A 20,996-nucleotide genomic window follows, 5' to 3' on the forward strand; every position below is an offset into this window, starting at 1 on the left:
TTTGTCAGTTTTTGGTAAAAATATGTATTTCTATTATCATTCCTTCTGTGTTCAAATATATTTCAATAAATTTGATGGTCTTGTAACGTTATTTGCCGCTAACGTGAAAGCACTTTATTTTACTTTGTATTCTCTTTGTATTCAAATCATTAACTTTAGAAGTACATTAATACAACTTTGTTTCGTATAGACGGACAGGACCTTCTTTCCTAACACCCCCCCCCCCCTAAACTCCTCAGTATCAAAATGTAGAAGGATACAGAATGTCATGCAATACACATTACACATTAATTTTGTGTTAATCCAAACATTAGGCTCAAAAAATATATCCCGCTTAACTTTTGACAAGCACCTATATAGGGCAAGAGAAGGGGAGGAAAGGGGGGGGTGTTGGAGTGGAGAGATCCAGGGGAGACATTTCCATTAATAGACATTTCCAACAGTAATATCAAATGTATTAAACTAGATATTTTTAGCATTCCTTTTTCGTACAATAAACACTTATAATTGAATACAGATGTAAGAGATTGTATAACAGTAATTTTAAGTCCTGTGTCGTTTACAGTCGTAATATAGGCCACAACCTCGTTTCCATTGTCTCTCATCCACTGCTATATACCACATCTAAACCATCGAAGCCGTGGTACCGATGTTCAAGTTGGAAATGTTGAGTATCAGAAATCTGGAATAGAAATAAGTTAACCACGCCACCAACACTGGTGTTCAAGGCGGTTTCGTCCCACGACCTGGTAAACGCATACAGGAATGTTATGGGAGATTGACATTTTGCGCAAGTCTAACACGTCAGGTCCTTTGAAAAAGACAAGTGAACGTCGATCGCCTCCTTCGTCATTATGCTAATAACTGAGTAAGCTAAGGGAGAGGCACAAATTAAACAGATTCCATGAACCAGGAAAACATTCAAGGGTATAAATAAAGTCATCGTCGTATTTATGCCGTAGAAAAAGAAAGCCAAAGGGGTTTTCGACACTGATTCACCGTTTTAAGAAGCTACCAATTTCACAATATCGGAAAATACCCACCGTTAGAATTTGTCCGCTGAATTTCATTTTTAAAGAGAGAACATAATGCTTAGTTTAATTTTCAAGGAGGCGAAAGTTCCCTTTCCTTGCAGCCACCCGCTCCCCTCATGTTCGCACAGAAGTACAACAGTATTCGCACATGGCAGCCAACAATGTACACATTATAACGTAGGGATACTGTAAAATATCGATGCCTACATACATACATACATCTCGTGAGAAATTATGCCCGGATGGAAGACATAACACTGCTTTGCCTGAATTCCGTCCTAATTCTAGACGCATTGCCTCCCTATTGGTGCACTGTATTGTTGTCTCGTTAAGTGATTTTTGTCTCCCATTTAGACCGCCACTTTGTGTTTAACAAAACAGTTTTAGCACACTTCGTGTAATTCTCACATTCCTATGTATGAAAGTATTTCGTATATTTAAATCATCAACTTAAAAAAAAAAGAATGCACATGCAGCAATTCAATAAAGAAGACGCATGGCAGAAATCATGTCGTGTATGGTCAATAAATATGATTAGATAGATAAGTCACTGTGGTACACCAAATGATATAACATGCTACTTTTCCACGGACAACAACACCATAACAATAACCTTTGTGACCCAGTGCCTTGTTGACTTTCGAATTACTTTGACAGTTCGTGACACACATCGATAGATTAATTAATTATACTATTATTATAAATAATAAAGTGATAAAATGGTTTATATCTACAAAGATAAAGCTGTGTTGTATATAGACAATCAGATTACCTGTTAATTGTAATAGGTCTTTTGCATATGTACTAGCCTTATTAATCTTCTATAGCCAACATCGCATCGACATAAGCATATTTTCAGCAAGTAATAAAGACAATATTTCAATTCAATTCATTTATTCATTCTATTAATGTATAAAGCTATTACACACCAAAGTCGTAAAGTTCTTGCTGCTTCGTCATAATATGAGTAGGAAAATATTTATAAACAAATGCAAACAGATGTAAGAACATTAAAAACAAATATTCATATAAAAAATGTCGAAAAAGGCTGGAGGCTGGAAGTTTTTTCACTTTTCTGGATTTTCCAACAAATCCAATTTTCCAACTAAACCTTACAATGACATATTCATTTGCCTTTGTCGTTATTTCCATTTCATTTAACATAGTCTGATCGAAGTATCTCTTTCGAGATCCGGCTTTAGGAATCACAAATGCTTTCTGAGTTGGCTAGCATCATGTTTGATCTATAGATTAACAAAACTAGCATTGTTCGATACAGGTGGTAGATGCCTTCAGTGTAATTACGTTCTTCCCTGCCGGTTTCCAACCTGTGGACTAACAATCAGTGTCCATAGCCTAGTGGTTGGGTGGTCCTATTATAACGCGTGAGGCCCGGGTACGAATCCCGGTGGAGGCTGGACGTTTGTTTACTATTCTGGATTTTCCACCTCAAAACCATTTCAATTTGTTATATAAATAAAATGTTATGAAGATTACAATACCGTTACAATAGCGTTTGCAGCTCTGTGACTTTTAAATGACTTTGACAGATGAAGGTATACATCATTGAATATATTATTACTAAAGTTAATCATTGTCTTACCATACAAGAATTGCACCTCTAATATCTCGTTAGCAGAATATTTCACTCACTGTTACCTTATCGTCATTCGTTTATCAGAATCTTTACTTAGTTATCGCGTGATTAACAGGGTCCGAATTGGGTACTTGAGAAGGACTTCAGTGACTTGTCAAACAATGGTTCTTAAATTTAACCTGTCCACCAAAAGCGGTGTTTTATAATAATAGGTATAGGTATACGCACTTTTATAGAAACATAGTTCTGTGGAGCATGTCGCCAACCTTGAGGAGTATTATATATATATATATATATATATATATATATATATATGTGTGTGTGTGTGGGTGTACGTGTGTGTATGTGTGTGTATGAAATGAATGAGTAGCAAGTGGTATGACATATAGTAAATAAATAAAGAATAACACACCAGAAAAAAATCCACTTCACGACCGGTTTCGTCCTTTTGGGACTCATTAAGCGAATGTAGGAATCGAACCCCGGATCTTGTGTCACGAACCGAAGTCCGTACCAATCGACCAAAGTGATTCTACTGGTGTGAATGGGTATACATTGGCTTTGAATAGCTGCTATTGAGGGCGTATCGCCTAAGTGTTATGATTGTACAAAGTGCACCCCTGGGTTTTGAAGCTGACAATTTTACACAGAACAATCACTCTTTATAGGCAAGCCAAGCCGTAAATAAGAAATGAATGTGTAGCACGTGGTATGACAGATATACAGTTAATAAATAAAGAATAACACACCAGAAAAATTCCACTTCACGACCGGTTTCGTCCTTTGGGACTCATCAGGCGAATGTAGGAATCGAACCCCGATCTTTTGTCACGAACCGAAGTCCGTACCGCTCGACCACAGTGATTCTACTGGTATGTGAATGCGTATACATTTGCTTTGAATAACTGTCATTAAGTGCGTATTGCCACGAAACCGGTCGTGAAGTGGAATTTTGTCTGGTGTGTTATTCTTTATTTCTTTACTATATATCTGTCATATCAACTGCTACAAATTCATTCCTTAGGTCCACCTTTGTCAAAAAGTTCTTTTTTTTCAGTGCAATTGTGCTTAGGAAGATATTCTCAATATTTCTAATGCGTTTGATAGTAGCAGATGCTTTACAGACATTTCCTTTTACAGTCCACTTGAAAAGTTTGGTAACCAAATCATCTTGAATAATTCCTTTATTGGAGAAGATAATGCGATCGTTATGTATAATCACTTGATTAATAAAAATGTAATATATGCCAGCGACTTGTTTGATCAGTATGGTAATCCAATTGCGTATGATAGGCTCAGGCGCCGATTTCAGATTAATATATATCAATTTTCTTTATGCTGTAGTTAAATTGACATTTGATTCCCCTGGATTGGAGAAGAGCTGGCCTGTATAAAACCTGATTCTATTTATAACAACTGTGATTGGTTTAACAAGGGCATTAATGCTATTTCAATTTCCTAATTTCTCGTATTACCAAGAAACCGACACCATAAATAAAGAGGAATAATGCGTTTAATGTATTTATCGGAACAGGACTAGCAAGGATTATTTTGTAAATGCCGAGTTATACTGTTTCAGATGTAAAACTGCGGGTATTTTCAATTCCGTTTGGATGTCATAAATTTATTGCGACTAATACACTTTTTTTAGTAAGGGGAAAACCAAGCCAATGTTCCTTCTATACATCACAGGTTGAAAGTCTGGAGCACTTGTTTTAGGAATGTCAGTTCACGTCAAACCTTACAAGTGGAACATGTTTTTTTTTTGTATTGGGGCGGTGTATGTTAACACAAATATATAAAAGTTAGAACACCCGGTAAATAGTTTCGCTACAGCGACGTGACCTTGTTTGCCGCTCTAAACGCACGTCACTTGGTAAACACTTGCTGGTAACTTATTAAGTTTACTTAACCAAAATAGACAACAAATGATTTGGTCTGTCGATATTTACCGCAGAGAAAGACTAGACTGCCATTCATTGAGTTTCAAGAGAAAAAGGTAAAGTATATTTGACTTATGGCCTAGAAATTCGTATGAACGTGTCGTCACAAACATTGCATTTGCTTTATGATACGCATGTGGCTGTTTTATTCATCTTATCAAAATATTGTGAAATTGTTAACACATGCTGTTTGTTATATCATATTTTAGATTGCACATAATTAAAACTTGATCAAAATTCACTAGTGTTACTGGATTCGGATGGCAGTCTAAATACTGGAACAGGTCAGGAGGGTGTACTTTAAGAACACGACACCACAAATCTTACTGGTTTTAACATTCTACTTGCATCTTGTGTGCCAGACATTTTATTGTAAATTGATCGATTTTCCAACAGTGTCATCGTTTTCCGGCTATTATTTGCAATCATGTCGGGGACAGTACCAGTGCCAGCTGAGACTTCATCTACAACTCATGGTGGACATCGTAAGTGACTTATTAGTTAGAAGATCTGTTTAATGAAGAATTCTTTATGTACCAATTATATATTAGAGCATAACTTTCTTTCTTTTTGCTAAATATTATGCAACGATATGATATTCTCCACTTCTTGCTTGTTAAGTTTAAACTGTACATTTTGAAAATAAAACAATGAATCTCTAAGAACACTGGTTAAAATCTATATTGTAATATATAATGGATAAGCTCAAAATTCATTTTCCAAGTTGGAATTCTATTGTGTTTTTGAAAATTGACAGTGTTTGAAATATTATTAATTTTGAAACATTTTATTTGTACATTAATGCTGTTACTTTTTAAGAAACGCACGAAGATGGAGACAAATCGCAACGGCATCCTTCTGAACAGTTAAGTCATGGTAAGCTAGATCCAAATTGTTTTGTTCTCAAGAATTTGACATGTTATCACTTGTCTCAAACCCCGAACAGCACTTATAACCTTCCTGTCTGTCATTGGAATGTAAACATATGAAAAGTTTAAAGGTATACAATTATACTAATGTACCACAAAATAAAAATTGATATCTATGTATGCCTATCTACAGCAGTAATAATGGATCCTACTTTACAACGGTGTTCAAAATATCGCGAAATCTCTCAAATCTTAAAACAAGATTGTTATCTGAACAACAACAAATATTTAGATTCTTATGCTCTGTAATACCGTAAATGAAAATAAAAGAACCACTGTTAAATGTCTTTGTAAGATTTTTTGATAGTCTGTTACAGTATAAACATATTTCAGAACTATGTTTAAATACAATTTGGATGCACAATTCCAAAGCTGAAGATTTTCTTGTTCGCCTTAAAATGATGGTTCTTTATTATTATTACAACTCTATAACAAAACAATTGGAAACTATTTTACAAATATTTTTAAATTCATGCAAATTATGAAGTGCCGAGATAACTTATTGATCCTCTGATTGTCAATTGCTCGTTACTCTCCATATACAGAAGGTTGGGCTGAATTCCTTGGTAAAATGGCGGACGAAATAGACCGTAAGACTGCGCAGTCACTTGCAACAATTTACCAGTTTTCAACAGCGGAAATTGAAGAAGAAATGCGTCCTGGTTACGTATTTACGAGAATGGTGGTTACGAAGGGTCATATCACTCCTAGTGACATTAGTTCTCTCTTGGAGAATCTAAGGAAAGTAGGTGGCAAAGGTCATGAGAGTAAAATAGAAGACCATTTTCAACGCGCTATGAAATCTTCCACAACCGTTGAAAGACGTGACGGTGAGTATTACATATACGATTCAAAGGAATGTGAACAATCTGAGTTATAAAATTTGTTATAAAAACGAGATACGATAGGAAACAATATGCTTCATAATCACGGTAAAGCAACATAACGATTGTTCGACAATAATAGAAAATGCGCTAACCTTTTTGGTTTCCATACCAAGCGTTCTTTAATTGCCTATTTGACAGATTACGGAGAATTAAAAGTGAATTTAATAAAAAGACTGGACCGTGCGACCCATACAACGCAAATTCTCGCAATATACTTTGACATCCCACCTTGGACGTTGGGCCAATTACAGAAGGATCCCTCTCCGGGTTGCGTATTGGTCACGTATCTTGAGGAGATCCGTGTAATGTCCAAAGAGAACTCCAAAGAAGTGATCACCGCTTTGGAAAACATTGGTGCGACAGACATACTCAAGGAAACATTTGAACAAGACCTGCGGAGTGAGGATGGTAACCTTCAAGGGGAAACTGACGGTACGTCACACAGTCACACAGTCACATAGTCACATATGATTTTCCAAGGGTATCATACCATCATGTTCATTTCTTTGTGTGCGCTTGTGTGTTTTTCATTAGTCACATGTTCTTTTCATCATTGCTGAAACTGCATTTAAGTTAATTATGCTGATACATACTGCACATTTGTTCTATGCAAATGTCTATTGGACTGAATCACTTCTCTGGTTAATATTAAGCATAAAATGATATTCCTATGTATTTATATTATCCTCTAAACTTCTCTGAGCATGTAAGCCGTTGTTACACCTATCATTCTTAATCATAGATCATTTATGCTTGTTCCAGTTATTCAATTTGTTACCAGTTTATATGAAATAAATAATTACCTTCAAGCGAGATACCTGCCTGAAACAGTAGAGTGAGTATAAAAATAGCTTTTCTATGTTTTTTGTTTAAAGTTTGCATCTAAGCCTCTCCTTTGTTAGATAAATATTCATTTTAGGATTAATCTTTCTTGTAAACCAAAAAAAGTTCCACATGTATCAGGAACGTACAACAATCGTATTTATCTCCTCGTGTTATTTCATGCAAGTAGTAAATTAACCACCGTAATTTATCTGAACGGTTGCTTATTCATTCTTGCAGAGAGAAATCCAAACGTTACTTCTACGGTGCAGATAGAGGACCCTCATAGCGTTGCGTCGACTCAAAAAACCATTATTAACAGTGTTAATAGCAGCATCAACTCTGGTATAACGATAGTGAGTATTTTATCAAAGGGAAGGGGGACACCCCCTCCCCACTGAAAATGTTTTGCATTTCCAGGTGGACTTGGATGCAATTTGGTGCTCCAAATGATGTTTTTGTTTCTCATTTGGAAATGAAAAAGGGGTTTTCTGACTTGCGAAGCGGTCGGGCGGAATGATACTTCCACCCCTCTTTATTTTTCACTGGGGAGCTGGCGCCCCCAGCCCCCGGTTCCTTCGTCCTTGGAATAAACAATACGAATAAACTGACCTTGCTCTAACCCAGTTTCTCTTCATTTTCATCATGTCATTATAATTGCGGTAAGCCTACATTACATAGATATGTGATGTACCGACTCAACTTACGCAAATGATAATCAACTTCAGTAATCATTCATACGTGATATATCGAGTTGAAGAGATTGTTTATTATGTACAATGAAAGTTTGACAGCCGCGTTGAATTAACTGACTAAGCGCATGGTGGACCGATTCACACAAAGATTACAGTAACTACTTTGAAACTTAAAGTATTGTAACACAGTAAAAACTGGATCTTGCTGATATATATGATAAATCGTTGGCATATGTCATTATGTTTACAATAAGAACTGAGAATATATGTAATTCCAGCAAACGCATCAAACTGCATTTGTTGGAATTACACATATTCCCATATTTACTGTTCTCTGTGTGCATCGGAAACCATCAATGATAAATTATACTTTAAGTGAGTACCTGTTAGTTTCACAATTCCGTTGGACTAAGCAGTACTTAGTGTGTAAGATTCACTAGTAATTTAAATTTAGTGAGCTTGAGTCATGTAAAACAAAATTGTTCTTCTAATCTTTTCTTTTTAAAAAAAAACAGTGGTTTAAGTTATTCCAGTAGTATTTCAGAAGCACATATAATGTACAACAATTTCAAAATATGTGTCACGGTATGATTTTTCTTTCCATTCATTAGTTAACTTAACTAAATTTGTTTCTTACTTTCTAGACGGAACAGTCTCCCAAGTTTGAAATCCTTCAAAGCAGGCCTAAAGAAGATACATGTGTTTGTAATACTGGCGACTCCCGCAGATTCAGAAAATATTACTTAAATAAAAGTGTTGTAGGAGCTATTTGTAAGACGTGCGGAAAGGAATGGTTACAGAAAATGTTCCTTAGAGACCTCGCCACTACGCGAGAGATATCTGTTGATGGTCAACCGCTTTGTCTTCGAAGATGTTCCATTAATATTTCAGAATCTTTGCCCAGCGAGAATGACGGAGATTGTTCAACATTCAAAGTAGGCGATCTCATTAAATGGAAATCAGATGAACACCATCAAAACTTAAATGCTATTATAGAATCTATTGACACGGACGAAAACGTGTCGCTTATTGTCATTGAAGCGTCCCACTTTGGTCAAATTAAGATTTATAGAGAAGACAATTGTCTATCAAAATTTAACGATTTACATGCCATTACTTATGAGAGAAATGGCGAAGTACCAGACTTACCAGATTTGGTAAGGGCACGGGCGCTTGCATGGTGCACTGGTGATTCATACATTTCCAACATATTCCTTACTGAAACCATGAGGTTTATAAAGTACTGTAAGTTTGGTTCAGATTTGCAATGGAGGGTGATGGGGCATGTAGGTGAGGTAGTTACAAATGCACTAAAGAACACGCTAGGTTCTACATGGGTTACTGGAAGAGAGGAAAAAGATCCTTTCTCATCGGATAGAAAGTATTTTGCACCAGATGTTCATTCTGGAATCTATATTATAATTGCCGATTCAGCATTCACATTTCAGCTCAACGAGCGTGACACACACACAACAACAGAACAAAACCTGTTTAGGTCATTTTGTACAAATTTCTCAAAATGTTTGTCTTACCACAACTTCCTGGTTTATGAGATGCTCTCTGAAAGACCATGGGCAGAGGAAAACTGGTATGTCAAACTGCGTCTAACGGATATGGTCGTCCCAATTCTGATCAAAAGTATTGAACAAGAAACCCAATCTCCTCGAACTTCTTTTAACCCTCTTGCATCAGTTGTCGGCCATGCTATTCATTTGACAATGAAAAAGACCGACGAAGAAGTCCAACTTAATGAATTACTACCCGGTGATCATATAGTCACCTCACATACTACTCTCCATCCTCGCTGTCACGCCATCGTTGCTTCCGTAAACCTACAAATGGGACAATTAGGATTAATTCGTAATGTTTTCCCTGGCCGTATCGTGGAAAGAGTAGAGAAAGTTTCACCTCCAATTTTACGTGTAGTTTACAACAAAAGTGACATCTGTTCTCCAGATGAAGTCATCCAAAAGGCTAGATCTGAACATGCTAGAAAAAAACATTTATACTACAATATTCTGACGAACAATTGTAAACATTTTGCTGTTTGGTGTAAACGCAAAACGGATGAAACTAGTAAATCGCGCTCTGAGAGTAATGAGTCTCCCTGAACATAGATAGTCCCCACACAGGGCTATAAACAACTACCCAAGGTTGAAAGAAACCAACATAATTTTAAAATGAAATACCTTAACACTTTTGCAGCGTTTAAATGCAATTACGTTTTTTAATTACTAATGCATATTTTCTTACTCAATGTGTATAACCACAAATTTAATTTACATTTTTCAATAGAATACATGTTGTATTATCGTATAAATAGAATGTAAATATTTAAATAGCGTTTATGACCTTTCTTTTTTACCGAAGTTAGGTATTAAAAAGCAAATGACTATGTTCAACAAGTAGATATATTATTATACGATGGTATAACAGTTTCCACCTTTTCGATATTCAATCTAGGCGACGTAATATTTAGTTAGCTTTTATTGTTATTTGAAATCATTCTACATTTTTTTTTAGTTAAAGGTCGTGTGTAATCAAAGATTATAAGCCTATATGTTAAATCATTTGATATAGTCAAATTAATTCCTTTGAAAAAGTCGGCAATGTGTTGAAAAGAAATCATTCATTACAGGTTCCTTTGACTAATATTAACTAATATCATAGAATATTGAACACATATCAATTGAAAGGCTCAAAGACTCAAAACAGATCTGTTTGCTCCCAGATGTCTTTTAAAGGTCAATCTTGGTGTGGCAGCGATGTATAAAGGTCCAATTAAATTGTGGTACTACGTTGTCACACCCAAGTAAGTATTAGTTTCATCACGTCAAAGTAGTACAGACGAAAAACCAAATAGTTATTACGTAGACTAACAACCTTAAACATATAAGTTCTTTCATTGTTGTTGTTCCTGTTGTAACTAGAGTAACTCATAAAGTATTGTAAGATGCATTGTATTCGGTTTGCTCAATACAGCGTTACGTAAGTTTGCCAGGTCAACCAAATCCATTGGAATATCTTTTCCGTCGTCTTTATTTGTGACTTTTGTAGTAAAACACCATTGGGCAGTACATTTACACAGCCGATACTCATAGCTCGTACAGCAACTACTGTCCATGTCTTACAACCGTGCGTCAGTAATAACTACTTTGTGTTCGTAACACGGTAACATGTGTTACAGGTGGCACTGTAACCACTTCAAAGTTGTTAACTTGTTCCCATGCAAGACAACGAACTGCGTGACTGGACAAGGAGTCTATAAAGATGAGCATGCCTACAAGATGAAGTAACGGAGGTACAGTAACGCTGATTCCATTTCAAACCTCTCTTTAAATTACGCCAATTCGTCATGTCGAGAACGAATAAATGACATGTTCGAATATATCCTTAGGCCTACCTATAGCATAAAACGACGAGATACGACTTCATTTAAGAATCGCGTATTGATGAACTCGCACTAAGGGTTAGTATAGCAAATACTGTCCATGTTCCACAACCGTGCATTAGTTATTACAATTAAGTGTTCGCAACACTGTTACATGGGTTACAGGACACTAACAATTGTTACTGTTTTGGAACATTTGGTGACGTGAGATGCGATGTAAGGTGGGAACATGTTAAATGTTTACAGTTGTTTCTTAGACCATTGTATTAGAGGTGTTACTGTATTACTGAGCACTATTGTATGACATTCAACTATATTTATCCTTTACAAATCTGCAATGCATTGTAAACACGTCCTTGAGATCTCGAAACTATTGGTTCTCTGTGAGTTTTGTGTTGCATCTTACTCTCAGTGTGTTAAACAAGGTAGTCCAGCTATTTTCAATGATGAGTCTCAGATATTTAGAGTAACTTCTCAAAATTCAAAGGGGTATAGTAATACGACTGCAGTGTCTTCACAAGGTCTTTTACAAATTAATGTTTTGCCGTAAGGTAAACCTTCAACACATTCAAGGAATTGATTGTAGGTGGTAATGCATCTGTGTACGGATAGAGAATAACATATGTGAAGTATATCTCTCTAATGATCATGTCAAGCTTTGACACAAACAAGAACAAGTAGCAGTTCGTAACAAAGTTGTTTCAGGTAACGATCATTTTATCATAAAGATTCCATAACGTTACAAGCAATACACTGGTGAACTATGGCACTATCAATAACGGTTATCGCGACTGCCAGGACAAGCTGAGGCATACCAGACTCGCACTCATATATAGAAGCACACGCACATTGACAATAAACTCGTTCCTAGCAGTTGGCACTGGGCTTAAATTCGAGACTCGTACGATTATATCCATTGAATATAGAACTGTTGGTGTTTTCAACTGTTACAGCCTTGTCACAGTCAGAAAAATTCAACTAATTTGATTTAGAATAAATCTTATCTTTTGTAAAGAAACGGACGGACTGCCAATTAAAGTCGTTTCTTGACCTTTATCTGTTAACCATTGTCATTTAAACCACTATTATCTTATCTAATTAATTATACTGGTTTAATGAACATTTGTACTTTGATCACTTCTTGGTAAGCGCAAATCAGCTATTATTCATTTATTTATTTAAACGTTTATGAAATTTAACAAAAGCCTTCGTTCTTTATTAACTATACCTTGAATGTGACCTTGATATTTGATTGTTATTTCATATCGTCATTTAAAATATAAAACGGCAGGAGTAAATATCAATACAAGAAAATACCAAACATTTCGCATTTCGTCCTATATCTCCCGAACGTTCTTCAACACAGATATGAGCGGAGCAGAAAATGTAAAAGTAGAAGAAAAATTATGCAATCAAACTTTCCAAAAAAAGCGATAGGAACCCTTGCTTTTGTTCAGACAAACATGACAGACGTTTCAGGAACGAAGGTTAATTGGTAGTAAATGAACCTGATGAAGGCTTTTACACTTCAACATGTAGCACTCAGACAGTTTAAGAAGGTATATTTATTTGTCATTATTAGTAAATGAAAAGTTGCAAGACACTGAAAGTCTTTGCAATTTGTCCTTTTACATAATCACTGTATAGTGTTATAAGTTCATTAATTTCATAGATTTCGTAGAGCAAAAACAACTGATCTTTAAACATTTCTGATATGATACTAAAACAGCTTGTTGTAAACACATTTTGACAAACTTAAGTATCTGGGCGGTATTTTAAGGTAAGTTATTATTTTACCGGTGATATATTTGTACTTCTCCCTTACATAACATCAGCAGAGACTTGCAGAAGGAGAACATCAATACATAAGTTTCTTTCCACGAAGAAAGAACAAACCAACCAGGCGACCGGGCTTTTCCTCAGTAGTAAACAATACTACCAGAGTTTTACTCAAAAACCGTCTGGCCACCTACATCTGCCAGAGCCGAATGCCCTTACTAAATTATGTGGTCTAGTTAAGTTATCAAGAGACGATTCTTATTTCATTTTAGTATTGCTTTAAACCACCAGATATCCAAGGAAGAGGTCGTTAATTACAAGTTCGAAGAGACGGGTGTATTTTACATTTATATTTATATAATTTAAAGGTGGGATCGCTCGTAATTTCCTCGTAAATTCTGTCCTTCACACCACCCGATTCAAAAATAACATCAATACTACCCTCTACCGGTTCGTCGCTGTTGTCTCGTAATTTCTCAGCAATCCCGTGTTTACGGCTAGTAAGCAATAAACGGGTTCGGTTACTTGAACGGTGGCCTTGGCGAAATTCCTCCATAGTTTCTTGTCTGTGGCAGTACAGGGAGTTGTTATGGAACAACTCCCTGGTCAGTAGCATGCGGTATCACGCCGCGTTTTCGTGTGTGTTGTGTGATACAAAACTCTGTGCTTTGTTTTACGTTCAGAACTTTTTCACAACTAATGGGCTGTACAGTATAGGTTACGGTCGAGCTTTGCATCAGGCGTAATAGTTTGACCAGTGAGCTGCTACTCTAGCAGTTCCCTGCTTTTACTCTTTTAGGCCTACATGGTGAGCAGTCGAAGTCAAGAAACAGCTCAAGAAACTAATAGTTATGAACTTTATGTCTGATTCACGCTGACTGGTGTCACAAAAAGACAAACGCGAATGAGTGAAAAAATTGACTGAAGTGATTACAAAATTGGGTATCAAACGTAAAGTCAAGTCCGTCATGTGTGAACAATTGGTATTTCAGCCAATTTAGGTATTAATTATACATAGACAGAGTCACAGCTTACATTGTATTTTATATATAAAGTTTAGTTATATATCAGGAGGGTAAGACAAAGCGTTTTATGTCATATACCATATATAGATAAATATGTATATTTAATTATTTTTGGACTCCTGGCAACGGGCTCTTTAGGCGATCACAGAGCACTTGCCCTAGCTCCACCCCGTCCTCCTAATCGGTGCACGTAAATCCTGTCCTTGCACCCCTTTGACCCGAATTAAAAAAATAACGAAACTTGAACGGAAAAGGGAAGGAAAATACGTTGCCATAAGGGGCGGCTCCACCCTCTTTAGAAAGGATTGGCAAAAAGGGAATAAGTTCATGAACAATAAACTAATAGTTATTTCCATTAAAAAGTGTCTCGCTGAGCATCGGCCGTCAAAGCAAAAAACTTTTTTTTCTAAATCACGTCAGTGTATTGCTTTCCAGCGTACTGTACTCCCAGAATTGACTGTCCTGCTTTCTTGTTCCGAACGGCTCCCAACGAAATGCCAAAAAGTCGGCAACGGGGTTGGGGTGGGTTACCCAGCTCCACCATGGGGCACCTCATCTCGACTGACTCGAATTACAACTCGAAACTTTAACTGAAATTGGATTGAATTTAAAAAAAAATATACTAGCTGTCTGCATGGATCATACTTATCTATACTATTGTGTGACCATATAGGCGTACAGGCTCTATATAGTCAACCAGGAGAGACTGGGGGAAGCTTTTTTTCTTGCAACAGAAAATTAAACATTGCTGGGAAGTTCCTAGCACGATTAATTCATTTCAAACTTCGACGGCAATGAAGGACAAAGAGAACCATATAGGCTGACTATAAGATCATTGAACCATCACGAACAACTCCGAATAATCTTCCATTTGCCGATTCATTACACTGGGAATAAGGGGTGGGGGTGGGGCTTTCCATTTGATCCGCAAGTATATTGAACGGTCACCACAACAAGGGTGTATAGCTTGGGACTAGCACGGGGAGACTTGTCAACCTTGTGAACTTTTTTGGGGGTTAGACGCAGGGGGGGGGGGAGTCGGCAAACTAAAAAGTACAGGGTAAACAGAGGGGAGGAAAGAGGTCAAAAAAGAAAGAGTGAAAAACAGATAAAGGGATGGAGGAAGAAAGTAAAGAAAATGTGGAGATGGAGGCTAGGGGTAGAGATAGATATGATATGAAAGTACAGAGAAAAAAAAACCAAGAGCAGAAAAATGGAGATCACTGGGATACTGTCAAATGCACAAGAAGAATATACAATCTAAATACTGGAATTAAATAATGCACAACATAAATACAGCTTTGTGACATCAACAAATCAAAGGGGAAGGATATAATGTTTCAAGGATGCTGGAAAATAAGACACAACTATGCCTAACTGTTATCTTGCCAGGAAATAAATACACCAGTGCATGAGAGGAGGTGAGAGACAGGACTGATCGTGTCGATAGGGGTACATGTGATTCAAGAAGATAGATGTAAAGATTAGCATCGTTTGGACACTTCAAATGGGACCCCCTCCCCACCCGCCCCCACGTTCAAATCATATCCCCTCCTGGCAACGGAAATGAACACCAGTATAAATAAACCGATACAGATATTTATACAAGCTGTGCGTGTAGGTCTATATACAATATAAAGCTGGCCATTCTCTGATTGTTACTCCTTGATTGAATTTCCCCAACCTTGCCCACCTTGACTTAGAGGGTGGCCAAGCTCCTGATTCACAGTCATAGCTACTATCGAACAAAATGGACGAAAGCAATTTATCTCAATCTGGTGATGCAGATGTATCATTAGCTGCTAATCCAACGTTTGTGAATGTCGCACAACCTGTCAACAAAAGTCTGGGAAAAGTGCTTGCCCCTGCCATATGTATGATCTCTTTTGTTCAGGATCATGTAAATGTGGCAATGTGTATTCGTATAGTCTGAGGTTTCTCTCCCATGCTGCTCCATATCTAATCCTACTGGTGACATTGGACAGAACATTGGCAGATGGCTTCTTGAGAGGTGTTGAAGTAACTGGATCAGGAGTATCTGGAGAGATTACATAAAACAAGAGTTACTAGATTGCAAGTATCCTGCTATAGCTTCTATGGCTGTGACTAAAAATATACCTTTTGTTTAGAACTTATCACACTTATGCAACACTGGAAACTGATATTTCAATTTAAATGGTGTCATTGAGTTTAGAGGACATTGAAGTTACAAGTATGTTGGTGAAACCAAGACCACCCTCAAGAAGCAGTTCTAGTCACAAGTCAATACCATGAAAATGGAGACTCCAGTAGGGGAACACTTTCAGCTCCCCAATCATACCATTAAAGACATGTCCCAACAGGTAACTAAATTCGTAGACTAACCATTTCAGACATAGTACACCACAGCAGAGATAGAGAGAGCGGACGGAATGCTCTAGCACCATTCAACTGAATGGGCTCAATATACAGGAAGGACATGACTAACTTTATCCTGCTCCATCTCTGTATTCTGCTATAGTTTATTCGCCCTCTCTCCTTACTTAATCCTCGCTCTGTACTCCACAATTTATCTAAATACCTCTGCTTTCACTGACTCCTTTTGTTCAATACACCATTAACTTCTTTCTTTGTGTTTACCATGTCCTCTCTGTTCCAGGCTCTATTGTGTCTCTTGAATTTACTGTTACTAGTCAGTTTGCCTCTAAAGAAGATCCTGATATTATCAGGCCCACTTACTTTTATAAATTCTCATACACATGTATGCATTTTAGTGGATGAGCAATATGCTACTATCTTTTTCTTTTCTTTTGGAATTTAATGAGAATGAAATTGTATTATTTTTCTGATCACATCAGATCAGATAAGATTAGCACTGCTCTTCCAGTCTGTAATTCATGCAAGGATAAACATATAAATTTACCTTCTCCTTTCTGAGTGTCAACTGATCTTTCTGTGGTGACAGCTGCTGAGAATGCCTCTGTTTGACTTTCAGCATCTTTCCGGAAAAGATGCATTTGAAACCTATACAATGAAACAAAAAAAATTGTCCGTAAATCATATAACTGAAATAGTAATTTTACTGTACACCCCAAGCTTAATTGTATGCATAATAAATCTGGTAATGACCAAATCATTACAAACATACATGTTTTTATCATACCTACCCAAGAAAAAATATGAAAGAGAAAAGTAACAAACAAACACTTAGGCAGATTTCAATAATCACATATTGTTAACCCACATTGATTTAAACCCAGATAAGGATGAGATATTCTTTCATACTCTTCTTCAACATATCCATAAACCGCAGTACCTTTCAAGAATTGTAAGGATAATTTTGTGTTGCCCAACTGCTTGCCCAACAACTTGAGCTCACATGTCAATGTAAAATTTACTATGTAAACTTCCTGTCTTAATGAACTGATTGGTTTCATATCGCTAAAAGATGTCCAGTCTTTTGATCAAAGTTTGATGTACACTCATTATTTACCTACTGTGTAAACTTCCTGTTTATGTGAGCAGTTGGTTTCATGAGTGACAATTGAGATGCTAGCTTACTCCATGACATAAGCCCACCACTGTGAAAAATTCCTGTTTACATGAATAGCTTGATTTCAGACTACCATTAATTTAACGCTAGATTACTCTCCACAAGAGATAGTTTCGGCCACCAAATTTAATAGATATTATAATTTTTGAACACTAAACATCAGATCATTCACAAGAAGCTGAACAAAAACAAGCATAGTACTGACTATATATAAAAAATATGATAACTTAGCACAGCATCATAAAGTATGAGCATCAGGCCTACACAAAAAAAACTGGTACTTTCTTACCTCCAGGCATGGCTATATAAAGGTTTATATAGGTAGGGCCTATAGCTATATGTACTAATATGGTCCCTCAATTTGTGAGGCTAATTTACCTAATTTCTTGCAAAGCAGTTGGGTTCCTTCAAAAATCCCAAACACAGAAATGTACACATGATTGCTGGAATATTGGACAGACAGTCAGTAGATAACAGTATAACACCATGTTGCCCAAATGAACCATTAAAACTTGATTGCATATATGCTGGCTGTGGCAGACCTTAGAAAAACCTAAGGTCTAGTTGCATACGCAGCGGTGTGAAAACATGTGAATCAGTTAGTAGTGATTCTAAATTATTTATGTAGATGCATTATTTTTATAGGAAAAATTGCAGGTCCATGTGGTTGTACTTGTACAGCACAGTAGGCCTTCCTCACTGGTGTATATTACAAAATTAGGGAATACAGTTACTATGAACACTAAATTCAGATACTTATTACTAATACTATGGGCCTTAGTCCTATGTTATATGCCTAGTTAATTATGACTGGGCATAGGTGAGGCTTTTCTTTCAAATGCTCATTCACAAGAATTATTCCTCAAACAAGGACAGCTGATAACAATTTAGAACCTGGAGGGGTGGGGGTGAACAGATCACCTAGGCCTAGTGGTTAGAAAATATATTTCCATCAATTTGTTGAGGCCAAAAAACAGTTTACTTTTTGGTGATGAGAAGGCCCAGCTTTCCATGGCATAAATATGAGGAGTGAAACTAAAGACCCCCAGTCCCTGTCAGTCTTCTTTAGGAAGGATATTTCAATTTTTAACTGTATACAGTACAAAGTGGCTATTCTTACGACTAGTTGTAAGAATAATTTCCGACTACGCATGGGCAGTTGCTATTTTTATGATTAGGAGTACTAATTTTACGACGAGGAGTAACAATAACTTCCGGTTAGGGTTAGGATTGAGGTTTAGGGTTATGTTTAGGGTTAGGGTTACCCCTACTACATGCGCAGTTGCTTTATTTACTTTACTTCACTTGAAGTTGCCTTTGTCGTAAGAATAGTTTATAAATAATTGTTACAACTAGTCGTATAAAGAATAGCCACGGCCTATACAGTATCCTCATGACAAGCATTCACAAACAGTGATGATGATGACTCAGTAATACAACTTACTGCTATTTTGTGCTAGGATAAGTATGATAAAGTTAGCATACGCTAGGTCCATTGGAAAAATAATGAATGATAGGCCTAGTTACAAAGCCTAGGCTCATCAAATCATGTATGTTACAAATACAATAGCATAGACACTGCGAAGTTCGAACACCTAAGCCTTAAAATACCCCAAAAACTATCTTCATTTTATTGACAGATATGTACGTACATACTTGCGCACGGGTCATTTTGGAGAGGAAATAACTGTAGCTTCCTAGTTTTTAGTTATATTGGCTTTCGCTCGTAGGTTATCATGGTGAAATCGTGTATTTCTTAGGGGTTTCCGAACTTTGCAGTTTGTCTGTACTTCGCAATACTGACAGTTACCTAGGACAATACCCAGTAGTACTACTATGTACTTGTATTACCCTATACAGTTTTAGCCTAGCTTAGCAAATCATTACCTTTTCGTGTGATCCTGAAGCAAATGTTCTGCGAAATCTGCGTTGCTAACAGAAGTCAAATCGTGGACATGTTTGTAGAGTTCTTTCTCCATTTGCCAGTTTACGTAGGAACGTAGAAGATAGATCTTCGTGGCATCTCTTCGTCGCTGTTGTTCCTTTGCACTGCTGTTTTTGTCAGGTCCATGCAACAATGGCTTTCCTCCACTTGAACCTAGGCTCGTTCCAGGATAAGGTCGTTTTCTTTCGCCCGATTCTCCTTGCCCATATCCCTTTTCCATGATTGTCACTATACTCTAGTCTAATCGAATGTATTTGTACGAAAATCGTACAGTATTCTTTACTCAAAAGGCACACAAACAACAAACTATCGCGTACGAAAATCCTTTGCGGTAAACAGTACAATAATCTGAAATGCTGTGTTATAACATTATGTGTGCATGGGTACGGGCTTGTTACGCATACGCTTGCCTGTGCTATTCCCTGATATAAATTTGCCACCGAGGTCACGTGAGTTTTCGGGGTCCCAGTAAACCTTGCTGAAACCTCGAAAATGCCAGCGCCCTCAAAAAAAGGTCTACGAGCGATATCGCCTTTAATGAACAATGGAATGGTATTAACAGCTTCAAGGAGGTTTTGTTAGTGGGAGCTACCTAGAGATATAACAATAAATTCTTCTGGCAATGACGTTAGTAATATCTAATTGAGATGTTTGTTATTTAATACAACTTAAAATTCAAATACTGGTGGAAGTATTGAGGGGCTTATATGTGTTGTTAATTTAGATCAGGATATAGGGACATTTATAATCAATAACTCTATAGGGTATTCATATTCCTCCAGGTTCCAAGTAGATATGTTAACATCCTTCTTAAAAATGATATCCTTTCTAGGGTTTTTCCAAAGGCAACAGCTTCAATATGGGGAAGAAATTGCCATTTGAAATTTACATAAGATAGTCGTTAATTATTTCGTTGGCGCCATGGTAATTCAAACTTACAATTTAATTTGGGGGATTTATTTTGACTCTCAATTGTTACGTCATAAGCCAGTAACATTTGTAAACTTTGAATGGCTGTGATATATAAGTTGACCTTCTTACTGTACTGCCACTGTACTCCTCGGCAAAGTAGCTTAAATAAGCTAAAGTTGACGTTTTCATTAACAAATATGGTTTACTTAGTAAACGTAACTTTAAAAAGGTCACATATATACAGTTGCATCATTCATATCATCTATAAGTGAAATAGTCGGTAGTTTGGTTGCACTGCATTGTTGCTACAGGGCATATCGAGCTCCCAGTTTTCTCCTGTTTTGTATTTTTTACATAATTTTAACTTACATAATTTTTAATGTTTCTACCATGAAATTGGGTGGATTTTTATGTTTATTATGTATTTTCTCATCTTAAAGTTTTGTTTTATTAAACATGGGCTGCCCTTACAAATACCCCAGCTACGACCTACGAAATCGATAGC

General features: G+C 36.7%; 2 protein-coding genes across 3 annotated transcripts; one reads left to right on the forward strand and one right to left on the reverse strand.

Annotated features, from left to right (window-relative positions):
* Window positions 1–4,559: 4,559 nt before the first annotated feature.
* Window positions 4,560–10,908, forward strand: LOC139970011 (uncharacterized). Its single transcript, XM_071975522.1, has 7 exons — window positions 4,560–4,630; window positions 4,971–5,059; window positions 5,394–5,450; window positions 6,049–6,333; window positions 6,529–6,822; window positions 7,453–7,568; window positions 8,552–10,908. The coding sequence occupies exons 1-7, from the start codon at window positions 4,560–4,562 to the stop codon at window positions 10,016–10,018; spliced, it is 2,379 nt and encodes a 792-aa protein (XP_071831623.1). The 3' UTR covers window positions 10,019–10,908.
* A 4,729-nt stretch (window positions 10,909–15,637) lies between these two features.
* On the reverse strand, window positions 15,638–20,000 carry LOC139970012 (uncharacterized). 2 transcript variants are annotated; one of them, XM_071975525.1, is made up of 4 exons: window positions 19,711–19,739; window positions 19,522–19,676; window positions 17,005–17,105; window positions 15,639–16,140 (listed from the first exon to the last, which is right to left on the reverse strand). In XM_071975525.1, exons 2-4 carry the CDS (start codon window positions 19,611–19,613, stop codon window positions 15,938–15,940), a joined length of 396 nt encoding a protein of 131 aa, XP_071831626.1. In that variant the 5' UTR covers window positions 19,614–19,676; window positions 19,711–19,739; the 3' UTR covers window positions 15,639–15,937. The 2 variants fall into 2 exon arrangements, with proteins under 2 accessions (XP_071831624.1, XP_071831626.1); XM_071975523.1 differs by having other exon boundaries at window positions 15,638–16,140; window positions 19,522–20,000.
* Between the last annotated feature and the right edge of the window lie 996 nt (window positions 20,001–20,996).

The sequence above is a fragment of the Apostichopus japonicus genome, chromosome 7 (genome assembly GCF_037975245.1).
Source record: "Apostichopus japonicus isolate 1M-3 chromosome 7, ASM3797524v1, whole genome shotgun sequence".
In the NCBI taxonomy this organism is placed as follows: domain Eukaryota; kingdom Metazoa; phylum Echinodermata; class Holothuroidea; order Aspidochirotida; family Stichopodidae; genus Apostichopus; species Apostichopus japonicus.

Excerpts from the sequence above, each read along its gene's own strand:
- LOC139970011 (XM_071975522.1), top strand. The coding sequence starts at position 4,560 with ATGATTTGGTCTGTCGATATTTACCGCAGAGAAAGACTAGACTGCCAT. Across the intron at positions 5,060-5,393 it reads TACAACTCATGGTGGACATC|AAACGCACGAAGATGGAGAC; the intron begins GTAAGTGACTTA and ends TTACTTTTTAAG. Across the intron at positions 5,451-6,048 it reads TTCTGAACAGTTAAGTCATG|AAGGTTGGGCTGAATTCCTT; the intron begins GTAAGCTAGATC and ends CTCCATATACAG.
- LOC139970012 (XM_071975523.1), bottom strand. The coding sequence starts at position 19,799 with ATGGAAAAGGGATATGGGCAAGGAGAATCGGGCGAAAGAAAACGACCT. Across the intron at positions 17,106-19,521 it reads CTTCAGGATCACACGAAAAG|GTTTCAAATGCATCTTTTCC; the intron begins GTAATGATTTGC and ends TTCATTGTATAG. Across the intron at positions 16,141-17,004 it reads TGACACTCAGAAAGGAGAAG|ATACTCCTGATCCAGTTACT; the intron begins GTAAATTTATAT and ends TAATCTCTCCAG.